Source organism: Zootoca vivipara, chromosome 11, assembly GCF_965207765.1.
Source record: "Zootoca vivipara chromosome 11, rZooViv2.hap1.1, whole genome shotgun sequence".
Classification (NCBI taxonomy): Eukaryota; Metazoa; Chordata; class Lepidosauria; order Squamata; family Lacertidae; genus Zootoca; species Zootoca vivipara.
The window spans coordinates 29,955,786-29,974,081 of record NC_142594.1 but is presented as its reverse complement, the minus strand read 5'-3'; the positions used below and the strand labels follow the sequence as shown (position 1 = coordinate 29,974,081).

General features: G+C 40.7%; 1 protein-coding gene across 21 annotated transcripts in view; it reads right to left on the bottom strand.

The window, feature by feature from the left end:
* Window positions 1-18,296, bottom strand: part of ICA1 (islet cell autoantigen 1) — a 61,917-nt gene that overhangs the window by 16,537 nt on the left and 27,084 nt on the right. For all 21 annotated transcript variants that reach the window (XM_035129085.3, XM_035129082.3, XM_035129091.3 and 18 more), the window contains exons 7-9: window positions 7,417-7,542; window positions 7,140-7,238; window positions 1,431-1,528 (exon numbers count right to left, since the gene is read on the bottom strand). In XM_035129085.3, coding sequence (XP_034984976.3) covers window positions 1,431-1,528; window positions 7,140-7,238; window positions 7,417-7,542 — 323 coding nt within the window. The remainder of the gene's footprint in view (window positions 1-1,430; window positions 1,529-7,139; window positions 7,239-7,416; window positions 7,543-18,296) is intronic.

Sequence of the window (18,296 nt, the reverse complement as noted above, 5' to 3'; positions counted from 1 at the left end):
TTGTATACTGTTAAGTAAGACATTTACATGAACTGTGAAGAAGAGTCTTAACCTGCTTCCCTTGGAACACAATAGGTGTTGTGAAAACGGCTAGCTAGAAAAGTGACTCAGCAGTGGGTGTTCTCAAGCTTCCAAACCAGTAATGTAGAATCTGATGCCCTCCAGATGTTGCCAGACTCCCAACTTCCATCAGCCCAGGTCAGTGTGACCAAAGGTCAGGAACACTGGAAACTGTGGTCCAAAAGCATCTGGAAGGCCAAAGGTTCCCACCCCTCATTTAAATATCCAAAATTAGAAAGACACAAAGCAAAACTATCTAATCTATGTCACACTGCTACTTAAAAGCATCTCCCCCGTGAACAAAAAACATTTTGGAGAAACTAAAAAACCAACGAAGTGAGGTCTAATGACAAACACTGAAAGCTGCTCTTCAATGAATCAACAACTAGCCTTCCCTTAACCTTGAATATTCTAAACAGCTGGCCGTGTGATTACAGCAAGGCTCATACCCTCCTCGCTGATTCTGGATGTTTCCATAGAAGAAGGATCACATCTCTTTCTCCTTTTCACATGTCCCCATCAGCCAAACTACCAAAGATTAAGATACAGCCTATCTGTATAGTGCCTCTTGACACCAGTAACTAGAATCCCACCAGGCTTAGTTCTCAGGGTATATTCTTACAGCGTACTTGCCGCTGTACTGGATCACTTGCCAAACCCTGTATAGATTACAAAAGCTAATCAGTGCTCAAAGTGAGCAATGGATATGTTCCAATTCATGTGTGCAATAGGAGAAGTGATGAGGAGGCAAAGTATAGAGAGAGAGATGTGCTTATATCTTCTGTATGATATACCTAAGATGCTTGCTTCTTCACTGACCCACAGTATCTCAGTGAGGAGGAGCAAAAAAGGGAAAGTGGCAGCATTCAGGAGCAAAGCCCAGGCACAGCAGATAGGTGGACTAATGTAATGTAATTAATATCTATGCAATGTAATACTTTCCCAATGCAAAAGGGCACCTGTAGGGAAACTCATGAAACGTATGCATGGAAGGCAAAAGACAATGTGTATTTTGCATGCCTGCAAAATATTTTTTTCAAATGTGTTGTCTGTAGGGAAAAATATTACAAGGGGAAAAAAGAAAATAAGATATTCAGCTAGGGGGACAAAAAGATCATAAGAAGGAATGGGTGTAGAAAGGTTCTTCCATTCACTTCAACCAGTTTTTTTTTAATGAGGTGATTTCCTGGCAAACTCAGAGAAGCTTCCACCTCCACCCCAATGTCTGTCTCTTCTGTTTGGGGTACTCATACACTTTGGGATTGGGGGAAACTGTGCATTTTCCAAACTGCAGAGCTAAAATTAATCTGAAAGCCCATTGTTATCCACAGTATTATTTTGTTCCAACAGATTCTTATTGTATGGCTTACTGATTCTGCTGATCATCTTCCAATCTGGCATTCTCCAGCCGCAATTCCTCCTCTTTTTCTTCACTCTCCGTTAGTTTATTTACAGGCTCTTGTAAGCTCTGGGTCACCCACCAATCAACGTATGAAAAAGAATATAGAAAGACAACAAGAAGGAATGCTGAAAACTTATCCAAAGTTGCATTAAAACAGTTTCACAGTGATGGAAATGACTTCTATCTAAACAGGAAAAATGAGAGCTCTTGAAACATTAAGAGGCCAGCAATTGAAATTCAATGAAAAATAGCTTAAATGGAAACAGAATGGAAAACAGGCAGGTAGTTCGATAAATTTGATTCAAATGTAATAGAGATTCTTTTCAAAAGAAAAGCTAAATATACACCGTGGCAAACAGGCGGAGATGACCCATCGTGCCTTATATGCATTAAAAAATACTGTTAATATTCGGCAACAGAGGCAAAGGGCAGCTTTGATATATAAGGTTCTTATGAATAATCTGTAGAACGTCTCTTAAAATACCACAACAAGCTTGATCTTGTCTTGTTCCCATCTGTGATTCAACTATGCTACAAATGAGAAGACTACTATGTAGGAACACCAATGGCTTTCACTTGGGTATCATGTATTTTGGGGGAATCTTTGGGGAAATCAATAAATAAAGGGGGGAAGAAAAGAAAGAAAAGAAATGGGCTCAAGGACCTGGACAAAATGCTCTATGGGAGCCCACCTCCCAGCCTGCGCATGTTCTCTCCCTCTCACACACATCTCTCCTCCACCAAGCTCCTTCTTTCTGCCGCCTGATAAGTGAACGGAAGAAGGAGCTCAAGGAACAAGATCCCCCTTTCTTTACTTTGTAAATAGAAAGAAAAAAGGACCCATTTGTCCCCTTCCTGGAGAGTTTGTGGAAAAACTGGCCCATTTCCCCTTCTTTTAGCTAAGTATGGGATAAAGAAACCTGGCTTACCACGCAGCATGCAGGAAGAAAGGGAGGAAAGAGAGGGTAGCTGTTGCTTTCTTCAAAACATTTTTATGGAGGTTGCTGAGTTCCAGCATACCGACCAATCTTTGTGAAATAAAGCTGAAGAAAGCAACAGTGGCTTGTTCTTTTCTGCCTGCTCATGCAACCTTCCATTTGGTTTTCTCTTTTTCTCCTCCTTTCAGGTCATGTGACAGTGGCAATAGTGATTATGTCTTTCCTTTTCCAAAGACAGAACAAAGCTCCAGACAGTTGTACCCATCACCTTAAATTCTCACAGTCCCTTCATGAGCCCAGAGGCTCAGCACTCTGAGAAACCAAGGTGGTTCTGAAGGGTTGTTCCACATCATGCCCACTATTTTAAAAAATGGTGTGTGTGTGTGTGTGTGTGTGTGTGTGTGTGTGTGTGAAGGAATGAAAGGAGGTGAAGAAAAGATGTTTTGGGCAACTGTTGCTGATGGGCTGCAGTCATCTCCCCACCCTAGGGGCATCAGGACCATGGAGATATGATGCATCATTCAGTTCTAGTACCACCACTAAGTGAATTTTATTAAAATGCATGCCACAATTAGTTTGTTAGGGAGGAAATTCATTTGGTGGCCTTGTGCTCATAAGAAGCACTTTTGATCCAGCAGAGGTCTCTATGAATGGAAGAAGAGGGGAGGGTGGGGTGGTTTGTTTTTTGTTTTTGCCAGTTTATCCTTCCTCCTGAAGCATCCAGATGTTCTGAAGGGTCCCCCAACTATCTGGATTCATTTTTTGTGTGACATTGGCTTCTACAGGGGTAAACTGGCAAAAATCGCCTCCCTTTTTGTCCATTAGTAGAGGCATTCACAGGATCCAAAGCTCTTCCATGAGTGTAATGGCTCTAGCAGAATTCCTTCCACAGTCTTTAAGCCAGAGCTTTGCAAACTGTGTGTTGCGACACGTTAGTGTGTCAGCTGCAGTGTGTACGTGTGTTGCGTGATAAGTGTCTGTATCTCTTAGTTAGTTTAATCTCTGGTTTGCTAGTGAAACTGAAAAACTGTGTTGCAAAATGATGCATTTTGTCTAAAAAGTGTGTCACCAACATGAAAAGTTTGGAAAGCTCTGCTTTAAGGAGTCACATGACTGCTGCAACAGACTAACACAAGTTAATCTATTTCAAAAGAAAGAAGCGTGTTGCGTAGTTTTGCAAGCTGTGGGATTTATAATAAAAGGTATAATAAAATGCTGTTCCAAGAATCAGACTCTTAACCTCATTATAAACATGCATTTTTCAGGCTGCCAAAAGATTGCACATTGCACTTACAAGTTTACAACTTCATTTTCAGTGCTCTGCCCACTTAAAATAAATTATTTTTGTTTTTTAAAAAGTTTGCTATTTAATGCTACAGTATTTGCTGTTGCGTGGTCTGCATTCTGAGCTAGGGAAAGTGATGCATTGGGCTATTAACTGGAAGGTTGGTAGTTCGAACCCACCAGAGACACCTGTGGGCAGGATTCCTGCATTGCAAGGGATTGGACTAGACCAGTGTTTCTCAACCTTTTTTGGGCCACGGTACACTTGTTCCATGAAAAAAATCACGAGGCACACCACCATTAAAAAAGTTAAAAATTTTAACTCTTTGACGCCCTATATTATAATTATGACTGTAAGAAACACTTGCCAAATATTGCTTTCCGGCGGGCCAGTGTTGCTTATTGGCGGCCGCCAGGCACGTGACAATGCAAATCGCCCTTCTCGTCGCCGCACGTCGTGGCACACCAGCCAGCGTCTCGCGGCACACTAGTGTGCCACGGAACAGCGGTTGAGAAACGCTGGACTAGACGACCCTCGAGGTCCCTCCCAACTCTGCAATTCTATGATCTGATGAGTCTATGATTCTGATAATAGCATTTTAAAGATATTTGACTAACATGTTGTCATCCTGCTCTGTAGGTAGAATGTTGTTTTATGCAAATACAAGTTGCAAACAGCAAAAACAAGTATTTTTTTAAATTAAATTATCTACCCATCTTTCGAAATACTAGGGCACACAATAAACCAAGTGGGGCGCAACCAGATTTTCTTCACATATTCTCAAATTATCTACCACAAGGTTCTTAATTTGAAACAGTGTGCCAAGTGGAAAATATTCCGTCTTATCTTAGCTCCTTTGCTGGTCCCAAAGCTAAACAAACTGATTCATTAGTGAAGGCGTTGCAAAGTCCTGCCAATGTAATGCTGATCTGAAAACAGCTGTTTGTACTTAGGTTACCTCTGGTATTTTTAGGTGTTTCCAGTTAACAAACAGGCAATTTCATTTCTCCCTCCCGTCACAATATGCTTTTATATAAATATTTACATGAATTAGAAGCCCAGGAGATGCATATATTCCTCAAGCAGGTAAATTAACATAAGAGGCGATAGCAAAACCCTTATTGCTTAGTTGAACCTAGATTTAAGCTTGCAAAAAGAGCAATTTATATAAGATGAATATTTTTACAAGGTCATTATTTACACATAGTCTAGGCCCGGTCACCTTTAGAGACTAAGAAATTGCCTCCAGACGATTTATGAGAGTTGGTAGGGTTTTTTTAAGGTGACAATGAGTAACAATGTGTGTGTAAAAACAGGCTAGGAAACATTTCTGCGAGCTACTAATTTTGTAGAGTTATTTCCACATCTGAAATAGTCACTTGATCAAGACCACTGACTGATTTTGAAAGAATATATTTCATTAAAGAATTTGTATGCTTTTCTTATATCTGGGGGTAGTGGCGTCACAGTGGTCTCCATCCAAGGCACTGACTGTAGCAGAATATCCAAATGCACACAACCATAGTGTGACCTTATAACCCTTGATAGCTTCACCCTTGTCTTTTTAATTATTCCAGTTACTTGAAATGTTTTATACTGTGATGCCAATAAAGGTATTTGATTGATTGACCCAGATACCAGTTATACCACTTAGATCAGTAACAGCAGCAGCATAGTTCAGGACTAAATAATATCACCCAATAACCTTGTGCTCTTACATCAATCTAACATCACCCAAATGGAACTATCCTTAAGAAAACATATGAATGGACATAAAACCCAGAAATAGATTCACAAGTTTTAATGTTTCTGTTTTCTTAAGACATTTTAGAACAATATTCAGAAGGGCCATTTTCAAGGGCATAGATTCTGGTTGGTAAAATGGTAGTTGAGGTAGCAAAACAGGAGTTCAAGTAGGAACACAGGAAGCAGCCTTAATACTGAGTCAGACTGGCCCACCTAGCTCAGTTCTTGTCTACACTGACAGGAGTCTCACCAAGCCCTCATGAGGCCTTGTTTTCTATTCAGCATATTTCAAAACGTAAAATGTTAATTGTTAAACAAAAAAGGAGTCAAGAGGAACCAGCACTCTCCTAACAATAAACAGAATGAATCCTAAAAGCTTGAACAAACTCCCCTGGTTACCCCCAAGCAACAAAATTCTTGGACTTGTTAGTGCATTAAAAATATTCTTTTAAACACAAATACAACTATCAGGAAACACAGCTGCAATTACATTACTTCCACAATATACCCTGAAGCTAAGAAAACAATTTTTATCAGATCGTTCATTACCAGAGTTTAGCGAAGAGAGAAGAACTCCCGCTGCTAAAGCAATGTATTATTTCCAGACACATTCCCAAGGGCAGAGTCTCTTTTTCTGGAGATAACACTTTAGCATGAATAAATGATAGTTCATAAAATTGTTGATTTATTAATTATATTATTAACTAAAATAGAAAACTGAAAAGTAAACCCGTTGAACTTAAAAAGCCTAACCTTCACCAAGTTGTACTCAGATGCTAGAAAACTGACACACTTAACTAATTTGGACAGCTGCAGCGTGGTCTGTGCAAATAATTATTTAACGAAACTAAGAACATGCTTATTCTGCATTAGGAAGGCAAGGCATTCCAAAAGATAAATTTCCCATATGCTCATTTCTGATAACAGGAGAGCACACTTATAAGCAAGCTTCACTAGTATGAGTATGCTGTAGTGGCTATTGTGTTGGACTTACTGACCAAACTTACATACCTGCTTAGCTTCAAATATCTGCTTTGTAACAAAGTTCAAGGCCAAACTAGATGTGATATGGATTGTGCAGCTGGTTTATTTAACTAAACAGTGTTTGTTTTAAACCCAAATTCCTGGTTTGCATATAGCACTGAGCAGAGATTCTTCTGAACTTGACAGAATTCCTTGCCTGGCCACGCAGGGGTGGGGAGAGGGGATGAGGCAGATGCTTTGCTCTAGGTGACTGAAGACTGTTTACAGAGCACCAAACCATGGTTTAGAACAGGGGTCAGCAAACTTTTTCAGCAGGGGGCCGGTCCACTGTCTCTTGGAGCTTGTGGGGGGCCGGACTGTATTTTTTTTTTAAATGAACAAATTCCTATGCCCCACAAATAACCCAGAGATGCATTCCCGGACCGTCCGCGGGCCGGATTGAGAAGGCGATTAGGCCGCATCCGGCCCCCGGGCCTTAGTTTGGGGATCCCTGGTTTAGAATTACATGCATACCAACCCAACATTATGGGTTAACCCAAATGTATGGGATTACAACATACATTTTAACATTCTTCTTAATACATGTTAGAAGTGCCTACTAGCAGTGTGTGTGTGTGTGTGTGTGTGTGTGGACTAGCTGCACTTACGGTATATAGAAATTGATGAACACTCCTCAGTGTAAAAAAGTTCTATAAAAAGGAACAAACCACTATATATGTCTTACCTTTAGCATCATGAATTCATATGGCTGATACCCTTTGAAACTTTCATGAATAGCTGCCATGGTATGAGATGTTTTTTCCCAAAAGTGAAGTAGGGTTGTCTGTAATGGAAAGAACCAATGAAAGTTAACACTTGCATGTTGACTGACACTTAAGATTTCCTGCTCATATACCCAACCTTAGCCTTATGGGGAGGAAAACTTGATTGGACTGTTACATAAAGGCAGGTGGGTATCACTATTAAGCAGAAGTTCTGGTTTAGTGGATACTTTCTTTTACCTGGTATGTTGTGAGCACATGAGACAGAAGATTACAGCGGCTTGCTCCGAGAAGATCCACTTTTTGACAAACATCAGTTTTCAGTTTGTCAAAGTTCAGTTTTGCATGGCGGACTTGTGCTTGGACCTATAAATATAGACAGTTTCAGAGAAAAAGAGCTTCTTCAGATACCAGGACATCACAGAAAATACCCACTCATCATCATGACTGTCACATTTTCAAATAATTATTCAGCAGAGTCATTATTTGTTTTATTTAATGGATTTATAGACCACACTTCAATTAATAAGTTCTTGGAAGTACTAGTGAATAAATTTGATTCTCCAGAGGTAAGCAATATCCACAGAAGCAAATAAATTTTCATGCTTGAAAAAGGCAGATTATACACATACACACACTCTCTCTCTCTTACAGCGCAGTCTCAGCAAAACCTGTGTCAGTGGAAACCTACAAAACCCAAAGTTTGTTGCAGACGTAGCTGCTACCTCTCTCACTCTTGGCAAAGATAGACAATGAAAACCAGTGACTTTATTTAATGGTAGGTCCAGCTCTCAAACATGCCTATTCCTCCATCAATATATTAAGGTCATATTTCTCAGGTGACCCACTCTTTCTTAGACCACATTTTTGTCAATGGAAGAATTTTCAAACGTTACCCTGGAACCTAATCCAGACACTTCCAGGGCTCAAGCCACCTGGGACGCCTCCTGACAATGTTCCTGCCCTTTTCTATAATGTATTGACTGTCTACATTCTAATTCTAACAATGTTCAGACATTAACTTAGATACAAAGGTTTCTGTGTTTAAATTGGCAAAATATACATGACACAAACGATGCATGCACTTCTGAATTATCTCAATAACTCAGGCAACAGTGGCTGGGGGATGGGAACGGAATCATACTTCAACTTTTTTGTTTATTCATTCACTTAAGCACACAACATGCGCTTTTTCACCTGATTATTATTAATTGCATTTATTAGTCTCTTTTTTTTCTCATAAGGAGGGGCCCAAAGTAAAATGAAACAAACATTAAAATGAAATATAATAAGCAGGACCAGGGCCGGCTCTATGTAGAGTCCCGGTGGCATGGGGTGCTAGGGTGCCGGGCCAGTAGGCTGGGCGCTGCGCGGCAAAGCTGCGTGGAAGCCATGCTGCGCCCTGCGAGGGCGGGGGCGCCGGAGCAATCTCTGCCCCTCAGCGCCAGGGCGCGCGACCTGCTCGAGACTGCCCTGAGCAGGACAAAAGTAACTTAAACCATTCAAGTTACAGGTGTTGGTCTTGGTATCTGAAGAAGTGTGCATGCACACGGAAGTTCATACCAATGACAAACTTAGTTGGTCTCTAAGGTGCTACTGGAAGGATTTTTTTTAAAAAAAATTGTTTAAACCATTCAAATCTGAGTATTATTTTTTTGAATGTGAGCTTTTGTTCAAAATGTAAATACTGTGGATTAGCTCGACTTCACTTTGTTGCAAGTGGAATTAGAGCTTCAGAGTTAAAAATACAGCAGGGTTGAAAAAAACAATAGAAATAGTTTCTATGTAAACTGATCTTTCTATTCCCACTCCCATCCTGTAAGGCTGCAAAGGATTGCAGTTGTGACCCTACCATTTCATTTTCAAAATATACTGTCTAACCTAGTGACTGGTTTAATAATAATAATAAAATCTAATATGCTTTACCCATATGTCAATGCACCCCAGGATTTATTACTCAAACAGCTTAGTCAGTAGCAGTCCCGAGCACTTCAAAATGGGCATTAACTGTAGCAGAACGGGCATTAGCTTTCAAGTATTTGTGTTTGGGAAGAATATGATTAAACCAACATCCCATAACCTAGAATCCTGTCTCACAACATAATGTAATATCCACCAAAAAAACTCATACAAGCGGTCTTTGTTTATTACAACTGTTGTTTCTTAAGAGAAATAGCTTTTTTCTTATGCAACACCACAATTATTTTCTCTTTTAAGGGATGGGTAATTTATAAACAGGAAAGGATGACTAACATTAGATGTACTTGACCCAATATGTAACATAAGGCCATATGCTTTCTGTGTCAATACTGGTTATTATAATACTTAGAGCACTGTGGTGTTACCAAATGCTACATGTTTTCCTCTGCCAAGACAGGAAATGTTCCAGTATCAAGTTTTATTAACACGGATGGATTCTATTTTATACTTGGGAGGTACAAGAGGTTCCAGCACAGCAGTACAGGGCAATGAGTACAGAATTCAGAACAGTAGAATCATAGAATTGTAGAGTTGGAAGGGACCCTAAGGGTCATTTAGTCGCAACCCCCTGCTATGCAACCAAAGCATCCATTACAGATGGCCACCCAACCCCCTTTTGTCCCCTTTTTGAAGATGGGAACAGTTGCCTGCCTTCTGTCTGCAGGGAGCTCACCTGTTCTCCAAGAATTCTCAAAGATTAATAATAATAATAATAATAATAATAATAATAATAATAATAATAATAATTTATACCCTGCCCTCCCCAGCCAGGACTGGGCTCAGGGTGGCTAACACCAAATATAAAACAATTAATTAAAATACAGCTTAAAAACAAGATTAAATACAACATTAAAATTAAAATGCATCCTCATCAGAAAAAAGGAAAAGGGGGAGGGATCAAGTTGATTCCAGGCCTAAGGCCAGCGGAACAACGCTGTCTTACAGGCCCTGCGGAAAGAAATCAAATCCCGCAGGGCCCTGGTCTCAGGAGACAGAGCGTTCCACCAGGCTGGAGCCAATGTTGAAAAGGCCTTGGCTCTGGTTGAGGCTCTTACTGACAGAGACTCTAAGATTACATCCACAAGCTCCTTTACTACCATTGAATGCAACACATAAGGCCCTGGAGATTTAAATTCATTTAAATTCAGCTAGTTGTTTCCTTACCACCTCTTTTCCTATCTTGGGCTGTAGCTCCCTCCTTGCATCTTTTATTCTATTATTATCAACATGTTGGGCACTGCTTTCCTTTTGGGTGAAGACAGAGGCAAAGTAGGTGCTAAGCAGGTGGAGAAATTAACTGCTTCTCTCTACAAGAATGGGGAAGAAGGAGCTATAGATGGACTCAAGGGCTGGCTTGATGGCAGCCTTTGGAAAAGCAGCCCTTCTTAGAATCATGGTCCGAAATAGGTTGACAAACTCTTGTTTGGAGCTAGCCAAATTCATCATTAATACTGGAAGTCACAATGGCAAACCACAGTTAGCTTTGGGAAGGGAGGAGTAATTCACAAGAGAAGGAAATATGAGGAAGAGAGTGTGAGAGCTTGTGAGGTAGTCATGATCTTCTATGAGACTGAGAATACTATAGCTACTAGGCCAAGGTTTGAAAGCTCCAAATGTCTTTAGTCTTTAAAATGAGCTCATTCCACACAGGCTAATCCTTTTCTACCAATCATTTCCAAGGCAACTGCAGATGTTTTCAAGTTGTGTAACTGAACCCAGTGCCCCATGACTTATCTATCAATTTAAATGAATGGGAAAGCTATTGCATAACAACTTGCATCTGGGCATGCACTAGAATCCACCACCCACAAGAAATAATGGAACTGGAGTACAGGCTTCACTCACATGAGGGAAACAATGCATTACAGTTCTCTGAGTAAATAGGGATTGGATCCACTCTTAGAGAGAAATCCCAGAAAGTGATAAATTGCAATGAAATATTTCCCACAAATGTCTTTCTCCATATTACCCCCTTATTACTTCTGTGAATGTTCCCATGAATGTTTTCCCAGGAATTTTTCCTCAGACATTACCTCACATACAGGTCACCAAAAAGTCTTTGCCTTATTAATGTTGGGACATTATCTACATACTCAGTGCAGTATCCGAGTACTGAGAGGTAACAGAAGTATCTGTTAATTCATAGGACCTGATGCCTCCCTCTCCACCCTCCATTCTCAGGTGACAATGCCCCTTATGCTGGATCAGGATCTATAGGGGAACACATGCAGCTTTCTTGCTGTAAAGGAGACGAGATACGGTTTTCTAACCACAAATACTGGGAATTTCCTAACTGAAGGGGAAGCACTATGATGTCCAGTAGTAATATTAAGTTTACTAAACTTATTTTGTGTCCCCTCCCCCTGTAAGAATGTCAGTGTACATTTAGCTCTTCCCTGTCCCCAAAACTGATATAGAGAACTGAGCAAGAGAGGGCAAGATATTTTACTGGATATTTGTGGTGAAACAGAAATTGAGCTTTGAGCTTTACAAAATGGAGTAAAATGTGGCAGAATGGGCTGGTTCTGGCAAAACAATTCTGGATACATAAACTGGTTTATTGAGCCAAAAACAAGTGTCACGCTCAAACGTTTCCCTTTACAGTGGTACCTCTGGTTAAGAACTTAATTCGTTCCAGAGGTCCGTTCTTAACCTGAAACTGTTCTTAACCTGAAGCACCACTTTAGCTAATGGGGCCTCCTGCTGTTGCCGTGATGCTGGAGCACAATTTCTGTTCCCATCCTGAAGCAAAGTTCTTAACCTGAGGTACTATTTCTGGGTTAGCGGAGTTTGTAACCTGAAGTGTTTGCAACCCGAGGTACCACTGTACTCTCCCTCATTTCCCATGACATCTGAATGAACATCTTCAAGTTAACTCAAGTATTCAAGTTACCAGGAGAGTGTCTACTTTTGCAGAACACTGAAAGTGTTTAGAGGGCAATAATGCTATGAGCTGTGTAGGAGATATTTTAGATTTACAATGTAAATGGTATTTTGGTCCTGCCAAATTGTACGATTGTATTGTTATACTGAATGTATTTTTAGCGCATTCCTATGCATGTTTATGCAGAAGAAAGTCCTACTGAACTCAAAAGGGCTTACTCCCCAATACGACTGCACAGGATTGCAGCCTGAGTTCACTAAGTTATGTATGTTTTTCTGTTGGCATTGCATTGTGTTCTATTGGATGAGGTGATTTAGCAGTGGACACAAAACTGAATTATGGAACTTGCTCCTACAGTAGGCAGTGATGACCACCAACCTAGATGATTTTAAAAGAAGATTGGACAAATTCATGGAGAGGGCTATTGGAGGCTACTAACCATGATGGCTAGCCTTTGCCTCCACAGTTGGAGGCAGTAATGTTTCTGAATACTAGTTGCTAGAAACACGAGAGGAAGTGCAATTGTGCTCGAATCCTGCTTGCAGGTTTCCCACAGGCATCTGATATGGCACTGTGAGAATGGGATGCTAGACTAGATGGGTCATTGGGCTGATCCAGCAGGCTCTTCTTATGTTCTTACGAACAATCTTACCCTACCAAGCAGGCATAACTAGAGGATAGGATTGCTCTGTTAATTGCTTTTTGTATTTTCTGATATTTGAAGGAAAACAGAACTCTTCGCCGCTTTGTTTTCTAAGACTGATCATTTCAAATGCTGAGGTTTTAGAAAGACCCCAAACAGGCTCTATATGGGTCACTAAAGCTGGAGAAAACAATAGGCACCCATGAGGTCAGAATACTAGAATGCTTTTGCTTTTAAACTGTCGTATCTCTTTACTGCCCTAGGCTGCTTAGAGTCAAAGAGCGGGGTATAAATTCCCTCAATGATAGTGTAGTTATTATTTCAATTTCTAACCTGGCTTCTGACTTAAGTTTCTAATGGATGAAACCACCATTAAACATGTGTGTCAACATAAACTTAAAATATTTTGGCATATTGATTGTTCATTCATAGCCAGCCCAAACAAGGCCTTACACCACCCTCTAGAAAATAATTATGCTCAGATTTTGCAAAGGACAGAAACCAAAAGGGAGCAAAAAGCTTCTACGTTTCCATAATGTGTACAGTTAGTGGGTCATCTGCAGAACTATGTGATAAAAATGATTTACAGCTGGACTGAAATGGAGAAATAAGAGTAAAGAAATAGGGGATGAAAGGAAAAGTAAACAGGAAGGAAACACAGCTGCTGGGCGGATGTTTTTTACAGAACAGATTTGCTATGATTGCCACTCACTTTCAAGACTTGGTAGAGGGTTGGGATTATACCTAATGTGGTCCATCTGCTTTACTTTGCTACATAAATTAATTTTTCTCCGTTCAAGACTCAAATACAAATATTGACTGAACTGAATTAAAGGGAAAAAACACAGCTGACTGGGCTAGCATGCCATTTCTCCCTTCAGATTTTAACTGTTCTTGTTTCGGTGTTCAGTGTTCAACACTGAAAGCAAGTGAAACCTGAGCAGGGTGGCAGACAGGAGAGTCTAAATGGCAACTGGCAGGAAAGAGTTTGACACTACAGGCATCCTTTGCAAAATGATCATCAGTTTATTTTCAAGGAAACTGAAACTATTATTGTACCATTAAGAAGCAATGCAGAAACACATCACTTTTACTAAGAAAAAGAGAATTTTAGTTTGGTAATGATTGGGTTTTTTAGGAACTAAGTTGTGTTTATCATCTCTTAGAAGGGATGGTTGGGATGGTTACATTTTAGTCTTCTTACCTGAATCCTCCCATCCACACTACAATAATTATCTTTGTGTAAGCACACACAGTTCATGATGCAACCCCCTTTTGTTTTCTCAAACTACTGCTCAATATTATCTAGTTTTGTCAATAACAGAATACAAATCACAGACTGCTCTACCACACCAGGTTCTGCGGCTAGTTGACAAAATTTCACAGAAGCAATAAAGGAACAGTCTATAACAGGCATCTCCAAACTTCGGCCCTCCAGATGTTTTGGACTACAATTCCCATCTTCCCCGACCACTGGTCCTGTTAGCTAGGGATCATGGGAGTTGTAGGCCAAAACATCTGGAGGGCCGCAGTTTGGGGATGCCTGGTCTATAACTTTCTAATTTTTTGAAAGAATTGGGTGAAAATTGTAGCCAGGGTAGCCTAAGGGGATGCATACTGTCAGGTTTCAGAGTAGCTGCAGTGGTTTTCTTGTGAGGGCAATCTTTACAGTTTTGGGAGATTTGTAGGGGGCGGGAAGCACACACCAGCTTTGAGGTAAGAAATCCACTGAATTCCAGTAGAATAGATACTGGGTCAGTCACCTTTAAGGTTGACTTAGATCAGGCATGGCCAAAATTGGCCCTCCAGCTGATTTGGGACTAAAAGGAATGCATTTTTGTAGAAAATGGCATACATCATAGAATGGGTGGGTGCAGGAGATAGAGGTGGCTGTAGGGCAGTGATGGCGAACCTATGACACGCGTGTCAGCACTGACACGCATAGCCATTTTTGGTGACACGCAGCCGCATGCTGAGAAGGGCATTTCATCCTCGGATACTGCACGGATCTTCAACCTCACTTCCTGTTGCCCCGCCGCTGCACAAGCATAGCTGAGTGAGGGGAGAGGTAGGCTGAAGAGGGCCATGAGGAGGCACAGGCCTAACCCGAGCCCACCTCCCCAGTGGCAGACCCGTTGGAGGAAGGCCTGAGCCCAGAGTCCCACTGGGAAAGATCTCTGGGTTTGCCCCTTATTTTTTCCCTTTTAAAATATTTTAAAATATTTTTTCAAAAAAATAAGTTAAATAATTTGTTTTTGGTTTATTAAATAAAGTTATATATTAAAATTATACATTTTTGTTATTTGAACTATAAATATCGTGGAAATTATGGTTTTTTCCTCCAAGTGACACACTACCCGAGTTATGCTCGGTTTTTTGGCAAATTTTGACACACCAAGCTCAAAAGGTTGCCCATCACTGCTGTAGGGGCTAGAGAATTATGACGAATGGGGAAAAAACAGTTTTGGGTGGGGGTGGGGAACCAGTTTTGGGCTTGATTTCTGCTCAATTGGCACCAAAAATCTCAGAAACCTAATGCAAAGCTGAACTTGCAGAAGTGAATGAGGCAGAGGCAGAAGGAATTGACCAGCCCACATTTTCCAAACAAGCACCATTAACAGAACTAGAAAAGAATGCAGAACAGACAATGACAAGGCGATACATTACTTTAACTTCCCTCCCCCAAGGCACTGTGATTGAAGAGCCCTGGTGAAATCATTCCAATTAGATTTTCAGTCAGGGAAGAGCTCTCCTTGCCTCCTCTCTCCACATTGGCATTTTCCTTGTACAGCAAGCTTCAAACTCTGAACAGACCTAGAACCTATGTAGAGTGTACATTCAATCTGTTACAATGTATCTTCAACCAATACACAGCAAAAAAAAAAAAAGACTGAAGGAAAATGGTTCTCTTTCCAGAACATTATGCCCAATATGGACCATGCGACTTATAAGGCTGCCACTTCCAACTGCAATATGTAAAAAAATAATTATGAGTGTTCTTGTCTATATTGCAATATACTTGTGCTTGGTGACATAAACAAGGCACACACCAGGGAAGGAGAGGAGAGGTGGAAGAGACCTGCAGTCCTTTGATGGTACAGCTAGCCATGGAGGGGGGAGGAAAGGGGAGAAATGGTGACACCATTTTGAAAGCCCCTTCTCTCACCTCAGCTGCTTTCCTGCCCAAAGAGCCAGGTTGCTTTATTTGCCTGAGGGAGGAAAGTTCCTACCAAGCCAGTCCTATCCTTCTCCAGAAGTTGACTATTGTCTTGGGAAGAACTCCATAAGTGTGGCTGGAAAAATGAAAAGAGAGAGACTGGGAACCGATGTGTGTGTAGGAAAAGGAGACTTAGCTGGGCTAAGTTCTAGTATTAAAAACTTGACTTCTTTCCTTCATGGATGCAGTAATTAATTTCTTTACTCCATGGGAACTTCCCTGCTTCTTTCCTTCCCTCCCCACAAAAAAGGCAGGGAAGTTCCCATGGAGTAAAGAAGTTAATTACTGCATCCATGAAGGAAAGCCACAGAAAAGGGGATAGGAGGGAAACAAGGAGTGGATTTTTATGGAAATAATTGGGTTCTACAACTGCATATTGTTTACTTGTACTTACAGTCCACCTTTCTTCCACCAGGGAACTCCACACTGTCACCTATCCCAGCACTGAGCAGACCCAGATGTGCTTAGATTCAGCAAGGTGGCAGCCTCATGTGGGAGCCATGCTCAATAGCTAAAAAGAGAGGCTACCACTCAGGTATGTGTGCTAGTCATTCCATATGCCCTGTAACCCTGCACCTTTACTTGTGAGGGAGTGTGCAAATAATCTGTAGTTCTTCAGAAAGAAGGAAAACCTGCTCGCCACATGCTGAGAGGCATATTCCAAGACTCATCCCTGATACTGAACACAGATTGCAGGTTTTATCTCTGGTGACTCATAGCACAATGGAAACATTGAGCATGGTACCTTTTTCTCTGTGTGCTTGGTCTGATTCATATGTACACAATAAGCTCTTGTGTGCAATACAAGTCCCTTGCTTCCTGAGAAGCAGAGGCTGAGGGCTATGCGAACTGAAGAAGAAAAACACCAGGACGTGAGCAACAAGCTGAAGACCTATGAAAAAACAGTTTCGAGGAAGGATGCCAACATGGGGGTATATGTTCTGTGACCTGGCATCAGTGGAGTGAAATGAAATGGGCATGCAAAGGAAACTCTGAAGTATATGGGTTAGCAAACTCCAAAAAAAAGGTGACTAAGAGTTTGGCAAGATGTGTGAGGGAGAAAAAGAGAATGAGAATAAATTTATCAGCCAAAAATTGGCTACCAGACCACTAGGATCATTTACGTTGTAAACAAGGGGTGGGGCACATTCCCTTCCTGGTAAACTTCCAGCGCCACATGCCAGTGGTAGGTAGAACCAGAGGCAAAATTGGATGGAGCAATGCTTGTAAAATTTTATTTTTTTTGTACAATAGGATAGCATCTGCATATGCTCACTCACTCTCCTCTGTCCTTCATCTAGACAAGTGAAGGGCTTTATTACAGTTCAAGGACACATTCCGTTCAGGCGAAAACGCTCAGCAAGGATGTGGAGCTGGGCTGAGTGAGGGTGTTGCCTGGAGGCTGAGAAAAGTCCACTAACATTCGTTTTCATGTAATATAGGGAATCAGCCTTTTATATTAACCTGGCCTCCATTACGAAGATTTCTTTTTCAACTTAACAAATTATTCATTCATTAAGATCAAGCATAGATAGCTTTCCTCTCACAGAAGAAAACAGGAAACCTCCTGCAGCAACAGAACTCTAAAATGCAATCACTCACTTACTCCAGGGCTGATAAAATATTTAAAACGTGGGAACAGCATCTCTACTGCAGTACACCCCCCCAAAAAAGTAGAGGTGGCCAACGTGTCTGATGTAGATAATTCAACAGGTTCACCCAACAAGCCACATGCTTAAAAGTACAAAACAGTGTGCAAATATATATTTTTTAAAAACCATAGGAGCTGTTCTTCTTTATTAAAAAAAAAACCTTTTGATTTATGGCTGTGGGGAAAAAGTCAGAGAGAAAAAATGTAAACAGGAGATTCCATTGATTTTTTTTTTAACAAGAACCTCTAGGACAGACGAGGGGGGGGGGAATGCCTTGTGGGCCATCTGTGAACAGTCTCACTGCTATCGTTTTGCTAAAGGCATCTACCGGTATGTTTGCCAGGTGCTGCTGCAGCTTTGCTTGAAAGAAACAAATCTTGCTCAGACACATCATCATTAAAGAGTAAAAAAAATATGTTTATGGTAGCGCTTCAGATTCCATGCTCTTCTGTCAAGAGAGGGAGGATAAAAAACAACCACCATGAAGTGGCTTTTTAATAAAACAACAACTCAATTGCATGATGCCTCTAGTAACCTAGATAATTAATTCGAGTTATATACTTTGTTTTTCTTGATCATAATATCTGTACTTAACCTCTGTATAAAAAACCAAAAGCCATGGGGGAAAATATTGAATCTAATTATTGAGGCAAATCTATTCAGGGGCTAACAATGTCACTATAACACAGTAAGACAAATGTAAGTCATATTTACTGGATGTCTCTTAAGTTTTTAAAAAGGAAA